We start from the raw sequence: 19,040 nt of genomic DNA, 5'->3' as shown, positions 1-19,040 counted from the left end.
TGTTGTGCAGTGATCCATCACTATACCTTTTTCATCTGCTCCAACTGAAACTCTGCACTCATTAAACAATAACTTCCCTTTCCCTCATCCCTCCAGCCCCTGGCAACCACCTCTGAATGTTATTTTATAGCAGAAAGAAATATTAACTTTTGAGCTTGGTTTACAACCAAAAACCACAATTACATGCAGGAGAGAGGGGGTGGGAAAAAGAGGTTAACTCAGAACCCAGTGTACTTAGAAGACTCTGTGAGTGTGCTGTGTGTGTGTGTCTTTAAAAGACTCTCCACCTCCCAGCCCGCCTCCTCACACTTTGCCACTGGGTTGTTCAGTCCCCAGGTTCCCTCAGTCCCCAGAAGGAGCCAGCATGGACAATCTCCTTTATAGTTTGGGAAGCAGGTTTGTTGCCATGGAGTTCACATTTTGACTGGAGTTGAGAAGTATAAAGGTAACCGTTTGTTTTAGTTTCAACGATCTCGCAAAAAGATAGGCTGTTGCTCTTCTTCTGGAAAAGCCTGATTGGTAAGATTCCTTTAAGGGCTCAGCCCCAAAGAGCTTTATCCCATCCCCTCACAGACTAAAAACTAAAGCTTGCAGAGACCTCTGAAGGAAAACCTGTCCCGGGCTCTGTCACTTCACACCCATGGCTAACCCTGGAGGTGGTACTGTTTGCAATGGGAAACTTCACAATCACAAGAAACAGAGCAATGGCCTGCAAAGCAGAAACTGCACAAAGAATGGAATAGTGAAAGAAGCCCAGGTAAGAGGCACTCTCCCCTACTCTTCTCTGAATTACCTGAACATTTCAATATTTCTCTGTGAAGATATTTGGGACTGTCCTAACTTAAAGTTCATCTTATGAAGTGTTTTTATGTGTTTTGACTGTTGATTCCTTTAATAGAAAGTGCTTGGCTACCAAAAACTTTAGGTGTGGATTAAGGAGAAAATGTCTTCTGAATGCAAAAGAGGATACACACAGACACTCACACAGCTTTAGGCTCCCTAAAATACAAATGTACCTACTAGACTTTTGTCTCAAGCATTTTGTGGGGAGGGAAGAATTATGAAGGCTCCAACTCTTTGCATATGTTTTAGTCCAAGAGACCTGCTACAACTATCATGCTTCAGAAGAAAAAGAGGAAGTGAAAGTACATTTTGCTGACATTATGTGGTGGAGATGGCATTCTTCCCAGGTCCATGAGAAATGCATCTCTCTTTGAAAGGCGAGTTGTTATTGGTGTTTAGTGGAGCATTGTTATAGCTCACTACTTGATTTGAGGCTACAGTATTTCTTTGAAATGTGACGTCACAGACATTCTTTTCCAAACACTTCAGAAAGCATGGCTCATTGTGATACGCTGCACTCAGAAAACAGAACAGCATCTTTAAAACAAACTTGTAACTTGGCCCTTTTTTTTTTTCTCTTATTGCACCAGGATGTTTGCAGAATATACTAGGCAGGAGGAACTCAAGGAAAGTTGTCAGCTTATTTTAAGAGAGAGCCTGGGTCTGTGAGGTCCTTATGTAAGGCAGTTCCCCACTCCCCACAGGACACCCCGTGTCACTCTGCTCTGAGCAGCAGGGGGTGAGCTCATCTGCCCCAGGAGCAAGCCCAAGCAGTCAAACAGGTAGCCTCCTATTGGGAAAGAGAAGTGGCACAGGGAGTCCCATGCAATCTTCCATCATTTGATCATCCGGAGAGCACGTATCCACCCACAGGAAAGGCAGATTGTTCTAAGATCACAGGCCAGGTGGGTCTGGCTGGGGCCAATCCTCCACTCAGTGAATTACATTCACGTGTGCAGTTGGAAGAGGCTAAAGGAGTTCTGGAGCCTGAGTTGTGTGTAAACAGGCTGTGGTCCCCAAAAGCATTACCCTCTTAACAAAAGGCACTGTCCAATCCTGGGATATGTCTATCTGAAACCTCAAAACTGACCTGTCCCAGCTGAGGATCTGAAAACTGGAGCAACATGAAGAGAAGGTGCTCAGCTCCTGTCAGTTGCATGAAGGAAATTGCAGTAATATCCACTACTTATGCATCACTAAATACCAATTCAGGCCACTACTCAAGATGATCCTTGCCTCTGGAATGCCTGTAACTCACAGGCTATTCACCTACTTACCCTTTTGATCATTCTGACCCTGAGGGATCTCATCTGGGAAGAGATTCCTTCATAACTTTTCTCCCTTTTATTTATTTTATCTGGGTTTTATAATCACATTCGAGGTATGAGATTAGAAACTTAGACAGTTAAAACCACTCCTAAGTGAGGATAAAATCCAGGATTCTAAAGGTTCATTATGAAGTGCAGCTGCAAGACTGTAAATATCCTTGGACACTGAGGCTTCCCTAAGAATAGTCGAAAACATCAGGGCTGCTGTTGCCTTCCTGAAGGGCTATCCAGAGCCTCTTGTCTCAGACACATTTAGGTGTCACTAAGCTACAATTGGCTTTCATTGAGAGCCTCAATTATGGCTTGAAAAATATTTTTCAGGAAAACAAACAAAAAAAACCCCGGCTGAGATCATAGTGTAATGGAGCAAACGAGAGCTTATCGTCCCCTCCATGATGGGAACAAAGTTGTCTTTACTCTCATGTTCCTTTGCCACTAGTTTTGATCCTTGGGGCCCTTTAACAAACTAGGTCTAGACCAAAAGCCTTGCCTGTGGATAGAAGCAGTCTGCAAAGGCTTACAGAATCCTAGGCTGCTGGTCTCCCAAACACGTTCTGCCTGGCCTAAGGTCCTCTGCTGCAGCATCTAAGATCCTACCAGCCCCTCCAATGATCCTCCCACCCTTTCTCTTCCCACTTATTTGCAGCCACACAGCAACACTGTTATCTCTTTTATACATCAGAGGATCCTACAAGATTCTCTTGACAAAGAGTTCCCTGGCATAACAAACAATATGAAAATTACTATTAGGCAGTGCTCAGGAATCCTCTTTCCCTCTGGTCCAGCATAGGCTGCCATCCCTGCTCCAGCATGCAGGTTTGCTGCCCCAGTCTCAAAGCTGGCAAGGACCAGAGCCTTTCCAGTCTAGCAACCTTCTAGAGTTCCTTTCTGGAGATTTTATGGAGCTTGACTATTTTTCCTGTTTTTTTTTTTTCTTTTTCTTTAAACCTCGTATGTTCTGAGAATGCACAAAAACTGGTTTTCATCACTGATTAAGTCCATTTACTTGTTTATTCCCAATATGGCCTCCTACCTTTTACTTCTAACAGAAGACTATTGTACTAGAGGATTTGTTCTCCCTCCTCATGAGCATATCCACACTACAGACAAATGGGTGCTTACTGTCTTAATCTATAAACTTAATATTTCTTGTAATTTTTATTGAATCAAAATTTTTCCTAATGAATAGAAATTTCCTATTCCTTACTTAATTCTATATAATTACTTTGCAACTATTATCCACATAATTGCTTTTTAATTCCCAGCAATTATTTTCTACCTGGCCATAAACTTTTATTAGGAAAACCAAAACCCAGAAAGGTAGACAGACCTTGTGTCTCCATTGCATTTTCCCACAAGTAGTTTCTTAAGAGGATAGGGTCTGCATTTTCTTCTCTTAAACTAAACCTGCAGGATGAAAAAAAAGTTGTAAAGTTTTCCTAATCATCCCTTTCCTGGAAAACAAAAACGTTTGAGGATTAGAGTTACTGTAATTCAAGGTTTATTGAGTTCTTGACCTGAATGCTGTAAAACCATGTATAGGTAATGAGCCCTAACACGTGGTTGCTTTTTTTTTTTCACCAATATTTATTAAGCATCTGTTATTCTTAGGACATATAAAGATAAATAAGAAGTTTACAACTTATCTGTTAGGAGAAGGCTTATATCAACATTTAAAAAATCACATCAAAGTTAAATGCTAGTGCAAGGACAACAGCTGTCATAAAGCAGACATAACTTGAGGACAAATGAGTGGCATAGATATTAGTACTGGAAGCTGGAGAAGAGCAAAAATAATAATAAATATCAATGTTCTGCTACATATCAGGAAAGGCTAAGCACTTTAGGTAGGCATCTCCTGTGCCTTCAAAACAGCCCCATGAAGTGGTAGTACAGTGTCCATTATACAGATGGGGAAAGAAAAATCACTAAGGAACTTCCGAAGAATTACAATCAGCATGGCCAGGATTTGAACCCAAATCCAGGTTGCTTCAAAGCCAGTTCCTTTTTCAGTGTGTTCTAGGAAGTCACAGGTTGGGGTGGTCGGTGACAGCTTCTCAGAGCAGGGAAGACTCAAATTGAACCTTGAGACGTTATAATTGCAGATAAAATAGGGAACTTATTCCTGGGGGCCAAAGAGGAAAAGACAGGAAAAGAACTCCGGAGATGAATGTAGGAGTTGCTAGTAAAGGGCATAAGAAAGGTCACACAGCATTCCAGGAAGCTGTGAGGCACAACAGGTCATATGACCTGAGAAACGTTTCTCAATTCAGTGAGCCTTCGTCGCAGACAGTGAGAGGCAGTGCTGTAGCTGAGGTGGTGCTCAGCAGATGCTGGAAGAAGAGAAAGGATTAAGCTGCATTACTATGGAAATCATTTCCAGTTTTAGAACCATTAAAGCTGAACTTCTGTTCTCCCCACCTTTCTACATCCTCTTGAAGCCTGCAATATCCTGAAGCTACTCTTCTGCTGTAGTATAAACTTATTCTAGAGAATAAGAGCCGTGACTGATTAAAAGTTTAATTGCAAACAGTGGTAGCTGCCTGACAGCCGTGGTAAGTACCAGGGTCTGTGGGGCTCACCTACGCTACCCCCTGATTGAAATAGAGGGCAATATTCTCGCCAATTACTAGGAGAACTCATAAACTAAAAGTTTTAGAAATCCCTTTCAACTGCTCTGAATCTTCATCCTACTCTTGTCTTTGGTATTCATTTTCTAATGCCTTGGTTTCTTGGCTCCTGTTTCCTTAAAACAATCCCCAACGTGGCAAGGTTTCTGCATGAACTCCTCAAGGAATCCCCATGTTTTCATGGGCTCATCATTTTAAAAACATTCTTGTGTGTCACGTGCTGCAGCCATTAAGATGAAAATATTCTCCCTCCATTTATAAATAGCTCAGAGTCTAAGTAGGAAAGAAAGACAAGCAATTATAGTATTTAATGGTAAGTACTATAATAAATGCTGTGGTTATCTATTCCTGTGTAACAGCGAATCCAAAACCCAGTGGCTTGAAACAACAACTATTGGATTGTTCTTGATTCAGGCAGGGGCTGCTAGGGATTGCCCTTCTCTGCTCCATGTGGTGTTTGCTGCAGATCAACTTGCCTGAGCATCCAAGATGACCCCATTCACATGTCCCAGACCTTGGTACCAGCTGTTGTCCAAAGCACCTTGTGTCTACTTCACCAGGACACACTCTGCATGTGGTCTCATTATTCTGCAGAGTAGCCCAGGCTTTTTTACAGGATGACTGGCTTCTAAGAGAGTAAAAATAGAAACTACAAGACCTCTTTTATGTTCTAGGGACATTTCTGCTACATTCTGCAGACAAAGCCAGTCATAGTCCAGCTAAGATGCAAGGGGAGGAGAAACAGATGCTGTTTTTTTCATGAGAGAAGCTGCAAAGTCACATTGAAAAAGGTTGTAAGGGATTGGAGAGATTATTATGACCATCTTTGGAAATAGTCCACCACAATAGAAATATAAGGACCTTGCATGGGAACACAGAACAATGTGTAACTGACCTACGCTGGGAAGACAACTTTCTTCAGAGAGACATTTGACCCAAGTCTTGAAAGCGGAGTAGCCAGGCGTACAGGCATAGAGAGGCCTTCCAGCAGAGGGAAAGGCTGTTAGAAGGATATAAAATATCAGAGCATTATGTCTTTGGTCAATGAAAGATGAGTTCATGGTAGGAGGTTCAGGATGCTTAATGGAGAGAACCAGGTGGGAAAAGATTGTAAAATGCCTTTGTCTTAGTTTACATTCCCCAAGAAACAAACCCACAGATAAAGACTTGAGTGCAAGAAATTTATTAAGGAGGTGAACCCAGGAAGCACAGAGGAAAAATAGTGAAGTGAGGCACAGAAGGGAAGGAAGCCAATACACTCATGAACAAGTTACCATTGTTGGCAACTGGGACTGAGACTTGTCGGGGACATCTGGGAGATGGTGTACAACCCATCTCAAAGCTGTCTAAATTACAAAAAAAAAAAGAAAAAAAGAAAAATGTCAACCAATTCCTGTCCATCATCAGTTGAGGGATGCTCAGCACTTGACTTTCCACACATGGACTGAGCACACTCCTACGGCAGAGAAAACCCTCAAGCTGAGCTACAGGTGCTTGCAGTAAGAAATCACCAGAATGGAATAAGGTCTGGATGCACCAAGAGTGTCTTTTATAACCATTTATATGTGCAAGTGATGGAGGTTTGAGAAGGGAAACCATTTATATGTGCAAGTGATGGAGGTTTGATACATTTCTCCCAAACTGTGTAAGCTTTACTTATGGTGACTTTTAGAGCATGGTTTATGAATTAACCCTGACCTAATGGGCTAATCATCATAGAAGACAGGATTATGTTGTTAAGCAACATAAACAGAGCTTATCCACTGTGTTTGGCAAAGGAGAAAAGGGATATATCAAGGGCAAATATTATTGCCATAATTTGCTCCCTTTGCACTCAAGCAAGATGAAAACCCAGAAACCATTAACAGCTTCGCAAATTTTAACTATATAAAAAAATCTAAAACTTAATATGGCAAGAAACATCATAAAGGGTAATGCATAAAAATCAATTGGAAAGCATATCTGAAGTAAAAACTCCTTTACAGTAGCACCAGAAACATGAAGGACCTGGAAATAGATTCAAATAAAGTGAAAATCAATTGGAAGGGAGTATGAAAATGCTACTGAGGGACATGAAAGGAAACTGAAAATAAGTGGAAAGGCATACAACACATGTAGGGGAAGACTCAGGATAAAAAAATGCATTAATTCTACTTAAGTTAACCCATAAGTTTCTGTGTAAGTCCAATAAATAAATCAACATATTTTTGAGCCAGAAAAATGACTTTGAAGTTTATATGGAAAATTAATAAGCAAGAATAATTGGAAAGACTATGATAAATAACAATAATGAGGGGTAACTAGCACTACCAACTAGTAAATCATGTTGGGCACCAAAAGAATTAGAATTGTTTCCTATTAGTACATGAACAGATAGATAAATATTATAGGTAATTGTTAATCTATTAAAGTTCAAGAAAATATCAATTTTAAAATAATATTTACATGGGAAAAGTCTTTATAACTGTGATATAATACCCAGGAGCCATAAAATAGGAGGTCAACAATCTGACTACATAAAAGTCAAATATTTATTTCTGCATGGCAAAAACAAAACAAAAATAACACCGTGAAATAACCTAAAGGCAAATTACAGACCAGGAAAATGTTTACAATTTATATCATAAAATACAATTTTCTGATACTATAAATAACTTTTAGAAATGAATACAAAAAGAGCCCACACACCAGAGAGAAAAGAATGGACAAAAGCTATGGAGAGAGAAATACAATTTGAAATACAAAAGGTAAGGAAAGGAAGAGAAAGAAGGGAAGAGAAGTCAGGAAAGTGAAGGAAAGGAATATGCTAGAATCAGTTTCCATGAGAAAAGAAAGAAAAGTCCATTTTCTCAGTTTCTGTGCATTAAGTGCAAAATCAAGTTGAAACTTAGTTTGAATAACCTAGTTATTTTGATCAGTTTAATAATAATGGTAAAGCTAATAAATCAATTGTTGGTGGGTGCTACATGCCAGGTCCTTCTAGGTAACTGGCCTCATTTAATTCTTATATTAGTAATGCAAAGTGGATATTATTAGCCACATTCATATAGATGAGGAAACTGATGCTCTGAAAACATAAATAACTCCCCCCAAAGTCACACAGCTAGAACAAAACTGGAACATAAACTCTAGACTATCCACCTTATCCTAACTTCTTACTTCAACAACAGTCCAAGACCCCATGATATTATCTACTTTCTATAATAGGCTTAGAGACCTTTATTTAACAACTGAACATAATACCAGTTGTCTAAGGTATCAATAATATACTTTTAGAAAGAAAGGTGCTTATGCTTTCACTGTGACTAAAGATATTGAAAGACATTAAGCTCCAATACCTGATGCATATTGGTCTATAGTTAAATATTTGGGAGGTAATCAAGAACATAATAATTATAATAATCTTTAACGTGTCTTGAGTTCTTCAAAGTGCCAGGCATTCCCAGTGCTTTATGTTAATCATCTCACAACATTCCTATGAGGTATTATTTTTGGACCCATTTTATAGGTGAGGAAACAGAAAGCTTTAGTAACTCAACCAAGGTCACCAACTTATAAGTGTCAAAACCAGGTATGGAAACAAGGTTTATCCAATCCTAGAACCTAATTTCTTATCCGTTAGTCCACACTTCCCCTGTAAACACAAGATAATGTTAGGCGTGGGATTCATACCCACTTCCAGAGAGAAGGGGCCAATGGACTCAGCCTTAAAGAGCAGAGTCAGTGTGAGTTAAAAAAAATAAAAAAAATGGTGAGTTGTTTTGCTTTCCTGATTTTTCATTCTTAATAAAAATTTTAGCTCATCACAAATGACACAAACTTTCACATATCTGAGCTTTCAATAGGTGATGATATTCACTCACAGACATACCACATTAGTGAACCAGCCACCCCCATGCCTCACTTTGAACAACTCTAAGCTAAAGAAAATTGACCTCATGTGACTCTGAGTCATGCAGACTCACACTTAGCCCCAGTTGGAGCTCGAGAGATAGTCTGGCTTTCAGGAGCTTTTTTCAAGAGTATGTGGCCTCCCTGAATAGAAACTTCACTTAGTACAATATTTTCTGGCAATACTGATATCTTAGACATGATGCAGTAGATCAAGCTTGTCGACATGCGGCCTGCAGGCTGCGTTTGGCCCAGGACATCTTTGAATGCAGACCAACACAGATTCATAAATTTCTTAAAACATTATGAGATCTTTTTTTGTGATTTTTTAGCTCATCAGCTATCATTAGTGTTAGTGCATTTTATGTGCAGCTCAAGACAATTCTTCTTCCAATGTGGCCCTGGAAAGCCAAATGATGGGACACTCCTGCATTAGATGAAATATAGTTATAAATTCTTTGCGGCATTTCCCACTGAGAGGTAGAATCTAATTCTAATCCACTTGAACCTGGGCTAGACCTAATGACTTACTTGACCAAAAATGTGATGGAAGGGACAATCTGGGACTCCCGAGAGTCAGTTACAAAAAGCCTTGCAGCTTGAACCCAGTCCTCATAGAGCACCCGTTCTTGGAATCCATGCTTTAAGGAAGCCCAAGCAGCCCAAGAAGAAGCTCAAGGAGAGAAACCAAGTATGCTTGCTCTCTTTCTAGCTGAGATGCAGTACCAACTTCTAAACTGTGTGAGCGAGTTATCTCGGAAGTGAATCCTCCAACTCCAGGGTGCGTTTGCTCCAATTGATCCTGCATGGATCATAGACAAGTTGTCCCTGTTGGGCTCTGCCCAAATTAAAGATTCTTGAGCAAATAAATAATTGCTGTTTTAAGTTTGCTGGTGGCTTATTAAGCAGCAATAAAAACTGAATACATGGATACTATATTTCCTTAAAATGACTAGAAAAGTCATTATGCAATCTCAGAACTATTTTCAGTGCTTGAATTTATATTTACATTTAAAGAGTTTGCTTTGACCATGCATTTGCTATTAATCATTGGCAAAGATGCATTTTCATAAGTTATAAATTTCTGTTTTGTTTGGCATAAGGACTGTATGCATAAGCCCTTAACCAGAGATGAGTGTCCGGCTGTAAAAGTGAAACACAATGAATCTAAATATCACCAATGCAAAAACACACTGATTTGAAAATTGCCAAATCTGAAGTGTAATTATTAACCCTTAAGAGGTCTGTAATGTATTACATTGTCTATGAAGAAAGAGTTGACTCAATAAAGTGTATGTGTTCAGGTGTTTCATTGGCTTAATTAACATATTTTAAGTATTTTTGATATCTGCCAATTACAAATTAATTTTATCTATTTGTTAAAGCTTCCTGGAAAAATTTTCTCTCACTGTTGAGGTAAATTGATATTAACCCAATTAATTGCAGGAAATCAACTATGCTGATTTTGAAAAATACTTAATGTTTTTACTAAGTATGGCTACCTTTGTCTCAGTTGGTCTGTACTAATGTAGTTTTACTGGAATTCTAAGGTATAACAATCTATAAATTTATGACAGAAAGATCTACCGCCACCATATTAGAGATCTTTTCCAGGTGATTTGGAGTTCAAATTAACTATTTTGGGGGAAAAACACTATAAGCATAGCTCAGAGAAATATTCAAAATTATCCTCCACAATCTGCTTCATCTATCTATCACAGTGCCATCTGAATCCTGCTCTCCTGAAGAGTTTTGACACATTTAAGATCATCTGAGCACAGTGCAGGTTGAGATTGCAAATGCCTAAAGGAGCTAGCAGGGCCTTGTGTAGGACAGTAGGAGGTTATAAGAATGAGTTTAACTGAACAAGGCCTGGTGTTTCCATGAGAGAGAACAGGCTCCATCTTGATAGTTTTTCCAACTTTTAAAAGAAGCTGGAAATCCAAATTGAGGAAAGGAGGTCTCATGATTTCTAAAGGTTGGCATCTAATTTTTTAAAAATCAAATCATGTGGATTTAAAGAAAACACGGCTAACAAACACCAATTTGTAACCTCTAAACTATAGGTAAACAGAGTGTGGGAAATAGACTAAGAAGTCCTAAGTAGAGTGCTATTTTCTCATTTGTTTAGGAAAAATGGCTCAGAGAATTTGGCTCACCTCGATTTAATTTACTTTATATTTCCAAAAGTGATAGATGAGTCTTCCGTCTTCACTTTCCTGAGTTGATATGTTAACAATTATCCCAGACTTTGCAGGTTTGAGGAACTCTTGTGACCAGCTACATACACTAGGTTTCCTTGACTAACCCAAATCTAAAATAGTAAGTCCCAAAGTGTTCATCAAAGTGTTAGAGACCTGGTGATATTTATTGACCAAACCACATCTCTCACATTTCATAGGCAGTGGTACACAAACCTTCGTTAGGTGATGTATTCATAAAGTCTAGTCGCCATGATTGTTCTCTAAATCTGGTCTAACTGGACCTTCAAAATTTGCCTAAGCAAAAGGCTGTGTGCAAGTCTTAATTATTCTCTTACCTCTGAGTTATACACAGCTTTTATTTGCCTGTCTCATGGTTGTGAGTCTTTTGGAGTTCAAGGATTCCTTTGAGAAGCTGATGTATAGTTTCTAATGAAAATTAATATGTCCATAACCGCAAAATTTTTTACACAGAGAATGTACATATTCCCTGACTTCCTCAGATCTCCAGATTATAAACTTTGGCTCTGAAATTTTGTATAAAAATAGGCTATTTCTGCACTTACAATCCAACTAGAAAAAACAGCAAATCAACTGTTCCAGAGAAGACAGGGTAAAGGATTCACAAATTGATCCACCAGAAAAGAGAAAATCACACATAACACAAAGTGATTCAGGGAGCAAGCTCCATGTGTATTAGATATTTATTTAAAAATTGGATTAGAGGGTGGGTGTGGTGGCTCATGTCTATAATTTGAAAGCTTTGGGAGGTCAAGGAAGGAGGTTCAGTTGAGACCAGGAGTTTGAAACCAGTCTGGGAAACATGGCAAGACCCCATTTCTTTAAAAAAAAAAATTAATTAGCTGGACGTGGTGGCATGCATCTGTAGCCTTTCATTTATGTTAGAAGTTTGCATTTTATTACATACATTAATATTTATTTTGCTATAAAACTATTTTTATATACTCTTTTAAAACTTTGAAGAAAACTGAGCTCCCCAGAAAGATGTTTATGTGGTAGCTTTTCACACTCCTGCACCCCTTAGGATGTCCCAGAAAAATGTGAACTCCTTAAGGAGGAATGGTAGTAGAAAGACCACTAGCTTTGATATCAGATAGAACTGGGTTTGAATCTCAGTTCTGCCACTTACTAACTGGGCCATATTAGGAAGGTAACTTTATGTCTCTGATTCATTCTTTATGAGGCTATGGTAAAGAATAAATGAGACAGCATATGTAAGACTCCCAATAACTATCAGGTGTACAGTAGATACTCAATAAATGATTATTATCTATTAATATTAGCCTGCAGTCACCTCTTTCTTCTCTACTACTATTATAAGACTAATCAGTACGATGCCTAGTATATAGCAGATGCTCAATAAATGACAGTCATAAACCCTTGAAATCCTTCATCCCTTGATGACTTCTCAATCTTCATTTTACTTGACCTGTTTGCAGCATTAGTGAAAGACAATCACTCTCTCTTTCTTAAAGCACATTCTTCTCTTGACTTCCAGGGTATAACACTCTTGCTTTTCCTCTTTATCACTAGCTTTTCCTATGCATTTTCTATTCTAGGTTCCTCCTCCTCTCTTTGACCTTTAAACAATGGAATGACCCAAGGCTTAGTCTGTGCCCCTCTATTCTTTTCTAACTGCGTATCTCTCATGAAGATCTGACCTTGTCTCATCAAGTTAAATACAGTAAGACATTCTTCTTCAAAGGTTAACTTGTTTCAGTTTCCTTGTCCTTTGTTCCCTGCTTTCAAGGCCAGACTCCCTTACTCTCTGTGTTCCCCTGCCCTGGGAAACAACCTTCCTCTCAGTCTTTATCTATAGAGCCCACATTCCACATCTGCTACTCACCCTGTAAATTACCTCCTCCAACTGCAACGCCCCCCCAACTGCAACGCCCCCCCCAACCAAACCCCCTCCACCCTCCCCACCCCTGCCAAAACTGTCTTCTTGCCAATGTAACTGCATCCCTGCACGTCTCAGGTTAGCCAACTGGGTTCAGTTTAGATTGTGTGGTCCAATTCTAGCCAATGGAGACTGCACACAGCAGTAGGAGCGCAATGTGTTAGGGATGAATCTGCTGCTTTCCTTTGTTTGATGTGCTCTCATGGTGACCAAACTAATGAGCAGCACCCTTCTGCAGAAGTAAACTTTGCCTTGCTGAGCAATCAACTATCAGAGTGTCATTTCATTTGCAACTTCAAGCATTATTTCTAACACATCGTGATAGATTAGATAAATGATATAGATAAGTAGATAGATGTCTAAAATAGGCATTTCCAACTGACTGCTTGATATATGTAGATATATAAATGTATATGCATAAATAGGCATTTCTGACTGCCTACTTCATCTTTCCACTTGGATAATCAAAAGTCATCTCAAACTTAATATGTACCAAACAGTGCTCCTGATGTTTCCTCCTCCCACTCTCCAAAACTATTTCCCTTACAGTCTTTCCCATCTCAATAAATGGCAACTCTATCCTTCTTGTGGCTCAAGTCATAAACCGTGGTGCCATTCATGACTTTTCTCTTTCATTCTATTCTACATTCTATATCTCAGTAAAACATGAGCCTACCTTCATAGCACATCCAGAATCTGACCACTTCTCACCTTTCCCTCAGCAGCTCCCTGGTCTTAGCCCCCAGTTCTTGCAGGAACTCCATCTCTTTTATCTGTGTTCCACTGTCTATTGCTACATAACAATGCAGCCCAATACATAGCATAAAACAATGATTTTATTATGCTCGTGGATTCTGCTGGTCAGAAATTCAGAAAAGGCACAGTGAGGACAGCTCTCCCCTGCTCCATGGTGTCTAGGGCCTCTGCTAGGATGACTCAACTGGCCAGACTGGAGAAGCTGGGCCAGGAGGGTCCACTTTCCAGACTGCCTCCTCAGTGTCATGCCTGGCACCTGGGCTGGGTAGGCCGAAGGATGAGACAAGCCAGGACTGTGGACTGGATCGAAGCAGCCATAAACAAGCCCACCAGGTTCAAGGGGAGGGGACTAGCCTGTCTCTTAATGGGAAGAGTAGCAAAGAATTCATGAGCATGTTTTAAAAACTACCATGTCCTGTTTCCACCCTCCCCTCCACCACAAGCCACTAGACTTTCTCAATACAGCAGCCAGTACTCGTGCTGAAATAAAATCCAGAGATGTCATTCTTCTGCCCAAATCCTTCCCATGGCTACCATTTCACTCACAGCAAAAAACAAAATACTTACTATGACCATAAGGCCCCACAGCCTGGCCAGATCATCTGTGACTCATATTCTGCTACTTTCCCTGAGCTCGCTCTGTCCCAGCTGCACAGCCTCCTCACTGTTCCTGGAGTCAGCCACCCATGGCGTCCTCCCACCTACAACATTTGCATTTGCACTCCTCATTCCCCGTCCTGGAACACCCTTTCCCCAGACATCCACAAAGCTCATCCTTCTCCCACTTGAAGTCTTCACTCACATAGCACCTTCTCTGTGGGACTCAGGCTCACAATGCTTTCTAAAATTGCAAACTACTCCCTCCACTTCCTAGCCCCTTTCCTACTTAATTGTTCTCTTTAGCATTTAAAAACATCTGTGTACATGCATACACACACACACACACACACACACAGAGTCACACATATACCTACACACATAAGCACACATGCATGCACACATTAATTTATTTCCTGTCTGTTGCCTGCCTCCACTTTTAGACTGTGAGGGGTCCACCTGGGCAGGAATTCCTATCTCGTTCACTGCCAAATCCCTAGTACCTAGACCATAGCCTGTATGTAATAGGAGCTCAATATTATTTATGGAATGAATAAAGACTATCTATTTTTACTAATCTGTTCTTTGCAAGAACTCCCATTTCACATGCCTAGATCTCTAAAAGACTAAGAAAGCTCTGCTCATATGATCCACAGACTTTTCTGTAAACTTCAAAGTATATAACCTCTTATTAATTAATTCACAGGTTTCCTAAGCTTTGTTGGACAGTATGGCTACTATTTACTACCATCTTTTTAAAAATCATGAAATCACTAGACAACTTTGGTGACCAGGTAGCAATATGCTTCTGTATTGCTATCCAGAGGTGACATACTCCAAGCTTGGAGGTATGGAGCATGCTTTAAGCAGTGGAACTTTCTGAAGAAAATGAAAATAGAAATGAAATATTATTAATTCATCTCAATCGTTCCTGCTGCATCTTAGCAGGAGATGAAATATGCATGGATTAGAGGGAAAATGACTAATCTCCCAAGGTGTGTAAGGCTGTCAACAGCTTCTAATAAAATTCTGCATTCTCAGAGTCGAGTGTCCAAGAAAGTAAATGAGATCTGTTTCCCATGAATGACCCACATATGAGATGACTTTTAAAACTTTTATTTGGCCGGGCGCGCTGGCTCAAGCCTGTAATCCCAGCACTTTGGGAGGCCGAGGCGGGCGGATCACAAGGTCAGGAGATCGAGACCATCCTGGCTAACACGGTGAAACCCCGTCTCTACTAAAAAATACAAAAAACTAGCCGGGCGAGGTGGCGGGCGCCTGTAGTCCCAGCTACTCAGGAGGCTGAGGCAGGAGAATGGCGTAAACCCGGGAGGCGGAGCTTGCAGTGAGCTGAGATCCAGCCACTGCACTCCAGCCTAGGCAACACAGCGAGACTCCAAATCAAAAAAAAAAAAAACTTTTATTTAACAAACTTTTACATTGCACTACATGCTAAGAACTTTACTAACTTTACAAACTTAGTTGACCCTCACAACAACCATGTGAGATTGATACTGTTACTATCGTCATTTTTTAGATGGGTAAACTTAGTCATGCAAAAGTTAACTAAACTTGGCCTGAGATCAAACATATAGTTAGCAGTGCAATTTAGTCACAGGACCTGTAATTTTATCACTAGATGAAATGCCCCTTCCTCCACCGTTTTACTGTAAACATTTGTCCATTTATAGAAAACCTTATATGATTCTAAATAAATATTCGTATATCTACTACATAGATTCTACAGTTAGCATTTTGCTATAGGTTTACTACATATCTACCTATCTATCCATCAATCCATATGTTTTATGCATCTCAAACGAAGTTGTAGAATAAATACACTTCACTTCTAAACCCTTCAGCATGTATACCATTAACTTCAATATTTTTCTATAGGTTTTTTTTTTCTTTTGAGGTAAAATTTACATACAATGGAATGCACAAATCTGAAGTATATCATTCAGTGAGTCTTGACCTACATTAGCTTTTGATTACTTTCTTGGAAAAGTTTCCTAATATAGTTTTGACTGTGAAAAGATGAACTAAAACTGCTCACTTAAAATTAAAGAGTTTAATCTCTGGAGAAGAGAACTGGCTAATGTGTAAATGATCATCTAACGAAGTAAAGGAAGAGCTCACCAGAAGGCTGTCTGCTAGACAAATTCTCCTGCTACACACTCATAATTCCACAGGGATCAGGAGCTATTTTCCTTTCTGTCTTTAGTATAATCTCTCTAGCAGGAAAGGAACTTAGTTCAGTAATCTTTACAATTCCACTCCATCCCCTGTCTTCTTGAACACATGAGGAAAGCAAAGACCAGGAATTATAATAGTTTGATGATCCTTAAAATAATGTCTGCTATTGCAAATTTCTTTAGTATCAATTTCAAAATTGATATTGTGAAATTGTATTTGTCTCATGTCACAAGCAAAGGCACTCCTTTCCTATTGCCCAAAATAAGAGCCACATGTAGAAAACTTCCTTTTCTGCATGTCACAGATCACCATGTCAGAGAAAATAATTATTAGAGGTAAATAATTGCTACCATACATAAGGACACTACTGTGTGTTCACCCTTTTTTAAATATTGTCAACCCTTGCAATAGACTTTCGAATTTCACATATAAGGGACCAAGGTTTGAAGAAATCAGATGATCACCCACACAGCTGGCAGGTAATGGAAGCAGGATCTTCTGACTCCTAATATCACGTAACCTCACCCTACAGCCCTATCACCCTAGTAACCTGCATCATTACATAAAACTTGGAAACAGGGCCTCACTTTCACACTTCCTGGGCTTGAATCCCAGCTTCACGGTGGTATGACCTTGCATAAACAGTTTAATCTCGCTGTGCCTCAGTTTTCTCACCTGGTAGATGAGGTTAATAGTAGTGCCTATGCTATTGGGTGGTGGTGAGAAATAAATAAGATAATGCATGCAAAGCCTTAGAACAGCGCAGGCACCAGAGGAAATTCTCTACAAATGTGCACTATGACTAATATTGACCCTTGCAAGAATCTGCCTTATGTCCCTCTCTGCCCTTTCTTTGGTGAAACAGTGCCAGAATATGACAAGAGGCTGCATATTGATTGGCCTGCAGAAACCTCTTTTTAAAAGTTTTATTTGAGGTTCAGGGGTACACGTGCAGGCCTGTTACATAGGTAAACTTGTGTCACAGGGGTTTTTTGTGCTTACTAGTTCATCATCCAGGGACTAAGTCTAGCACACATTAGTTACTTTTCCAGATCTTCTCCCTCCTCCCACCCTCCACACTCCATTAGGTCCCAATGTGTGTTGTTCCTCTCTACCTGTCCATGTGTTCTAGTCATTTAGCTCCCACTTCTGAGAACATATGGTATTTGGTTTTGTCTTCCTGCATTAGTTTGCTAAGGATGATGGCCTCCACCTCCAGCCCTGCTCCTGGAAAGGACACACTCTCATTCTTTTTTATGGCTTCAGTGAGTCTTGACCTACATTGTTCCATGTAGTGTTCCATGGCGTATATGTAATACATTTTCTTTATCCAATTTGTCATTGATAAGGATTTAGGTTGATTCCATGTCTTTGCTATTGTGAAGAGTACTAAAATGAACATATGTGTGCATGTGTCTTTATGGTAGAACAACTTATATTCCTTTGGGCATGTACCTGGTAATGGGATTGCTGGGTTGAGTGGTAGTTCTGTTTTTAACTCTTTGAGGAATTGTTGCACTGTCATCCACAATGGTTAAACTAATTTATACTTCCCCCAACAGTGTATAAGTGTTCCCTTTTTTTTGCAACCTTGCCAGCATCTGTTATTTCTCAACTTTTTAGTAAGAGCCGTTCTGACTGGTGTGAGATGGTATGTCATTTTGGTTTTGATTTGCATTTCTCTAATCAGTGATATTCAGGTTTTTTCATATGCTTTTTGGCCGCATGTATGTCTTCTTTTGAGAAGTGTCTGTTCATGTCCTTGGCCTGCAGAAACCTTTAACACACAATGACAGAAATTTACGTGAATAAAACACCAATACATCTTCAAATAAAAACAAACTGAACAGTAGAGTATAATAATACTAAGAAATTAAGGTTAGGTGTGAACAAAGTGCAGTGTTGAAACTCGGATGACCATAGCAGACCCTGCTGGTGCCATGTCCGCTTCTACTCTTGGCGGTTACCATTTCCATGTGCACAGCCTCATCTCCAATGGCCAATTCCCATGCCCTTTTTCTGAGAACTTTCTGAAAAACTGTTATGTGTCAGACACTGTTCTAGGAACTGGGGCCTGTTCTTCCCTAATGGGCACCAGGCCAAAAGTACCAGAGAATCAACACCCCCTGGAAGCAGTGCTCAACCTTTGACTGATGGGAGCTGGATGATAAATACCGCAGCAGCTTCACCCTTCAAGAAAGATAATTCTTAGGTGTGTTCTACATTGTCTCCTGCAGACCCCAGTGGAAGTGAGCTTCAGCTGCCCACACTGGTAACTGCCTTAAGAGCACACCATTCATTGGTTTCCTTCCCTTTTCTGGCTCATCTCTCCTCCTCTAACAGTGCCTCCTGGGATAACCTTCCAAATAAACAGCTTGTATTTGAATCTTTTATACAGGTTTGCTCCTGGAGAACCCAAAATTAAGACAGTTATTTTTATAATACATGGCCAATTTTTACCCTTTTAACCTTCAGCATCAACTATAATGATCCTTATGTCTGTACATCCCTTTCACATCCAGGATCTCATTGTACCCTCAGTGGTCCAGAAAGTGATCCAGTGCTGTGAAGTAGATAGAACAAATGCTACTGACCTGTTTTAGAATGAGAAAATGGGGCTCAGGAAAGTGAGATCAAAACCACACGGATAATAGGGACAGAGCTGGATAATATTATA

The 19,040-nt window shown here is 39.8% G+C and overlaps 1 protein-coding gene and 1 long non-coding RNA gene across 17 annotated transcripts in view; one reads left to right on the top strand and one right to left on the bottom strand.

Moving 5' to 3' along the window:
* LOC123567108 (uncharacterized) overlaps positions 1-19,040 on the bottom strand; it is a 238,287-nt gene that overhangs the window by 47,494 nt on the left and 171,753 nt on the right. For 10 of the 13 annotated variants that reach the window (XR_012419152.1, XR_012419151.1, XR_012419154.1 and 7 more), the window contains one exon: positions 3,502-5,801. This is a non-coding gene — a long non-coding RNA (uncharacterized lncRNA). The remainder of the gene's footprint in view (positions 1-3,501; positions 5,802-19,040) is intronic. The other 3 variants (XR_012419153.1, XR_010578564.2, XR_012419155.1) reach the window with 1 other exon arrangement.
* The window catches only part of SPTLC3 (serine palmitoyltransferase long chain base subunit 3), a 179,177-nt gene continuing 160,481 nt past the window's right edge, over positions 345-19,040 (top strand). For 3 of the 4 annotated variants that reach the window (XM_065522754.2, XM_005568338.5, XM_074004750.1), the window contains exon 1: positions 345-757. In XM_065522754.2, the coding sequence (XP_065378826.1) occupies positions 641-757 (117 nt within the window). In that variant the 5' untranslated portion in view covers positions 345-640. The remainder of the gene's footprint in view (positions 758-19,040) is intronic. The other variant, XM_045362497.3, reaches the window with a different exon arrangement.

Source organism: Macaca fascicularis, chromosome 10 (genome assembly GCF_037993035.2).
Source record: "Macaca fascicularis isolate 582-1 chromosome 10, T2T-MFA8v1.1".
In the NCBI taxonomy this organism is placed as follows: Eukaryota; Metazoa; Chordata; class Mammalia; order Primates; family Cercopithecidae; genus Macaca; species Macaca fascicularis.
The sequence above is the reverse complement of the archived record's forward strand: the minus strand, read 5'-3'. Positions and strand labels throughout refer to the sequence as shown.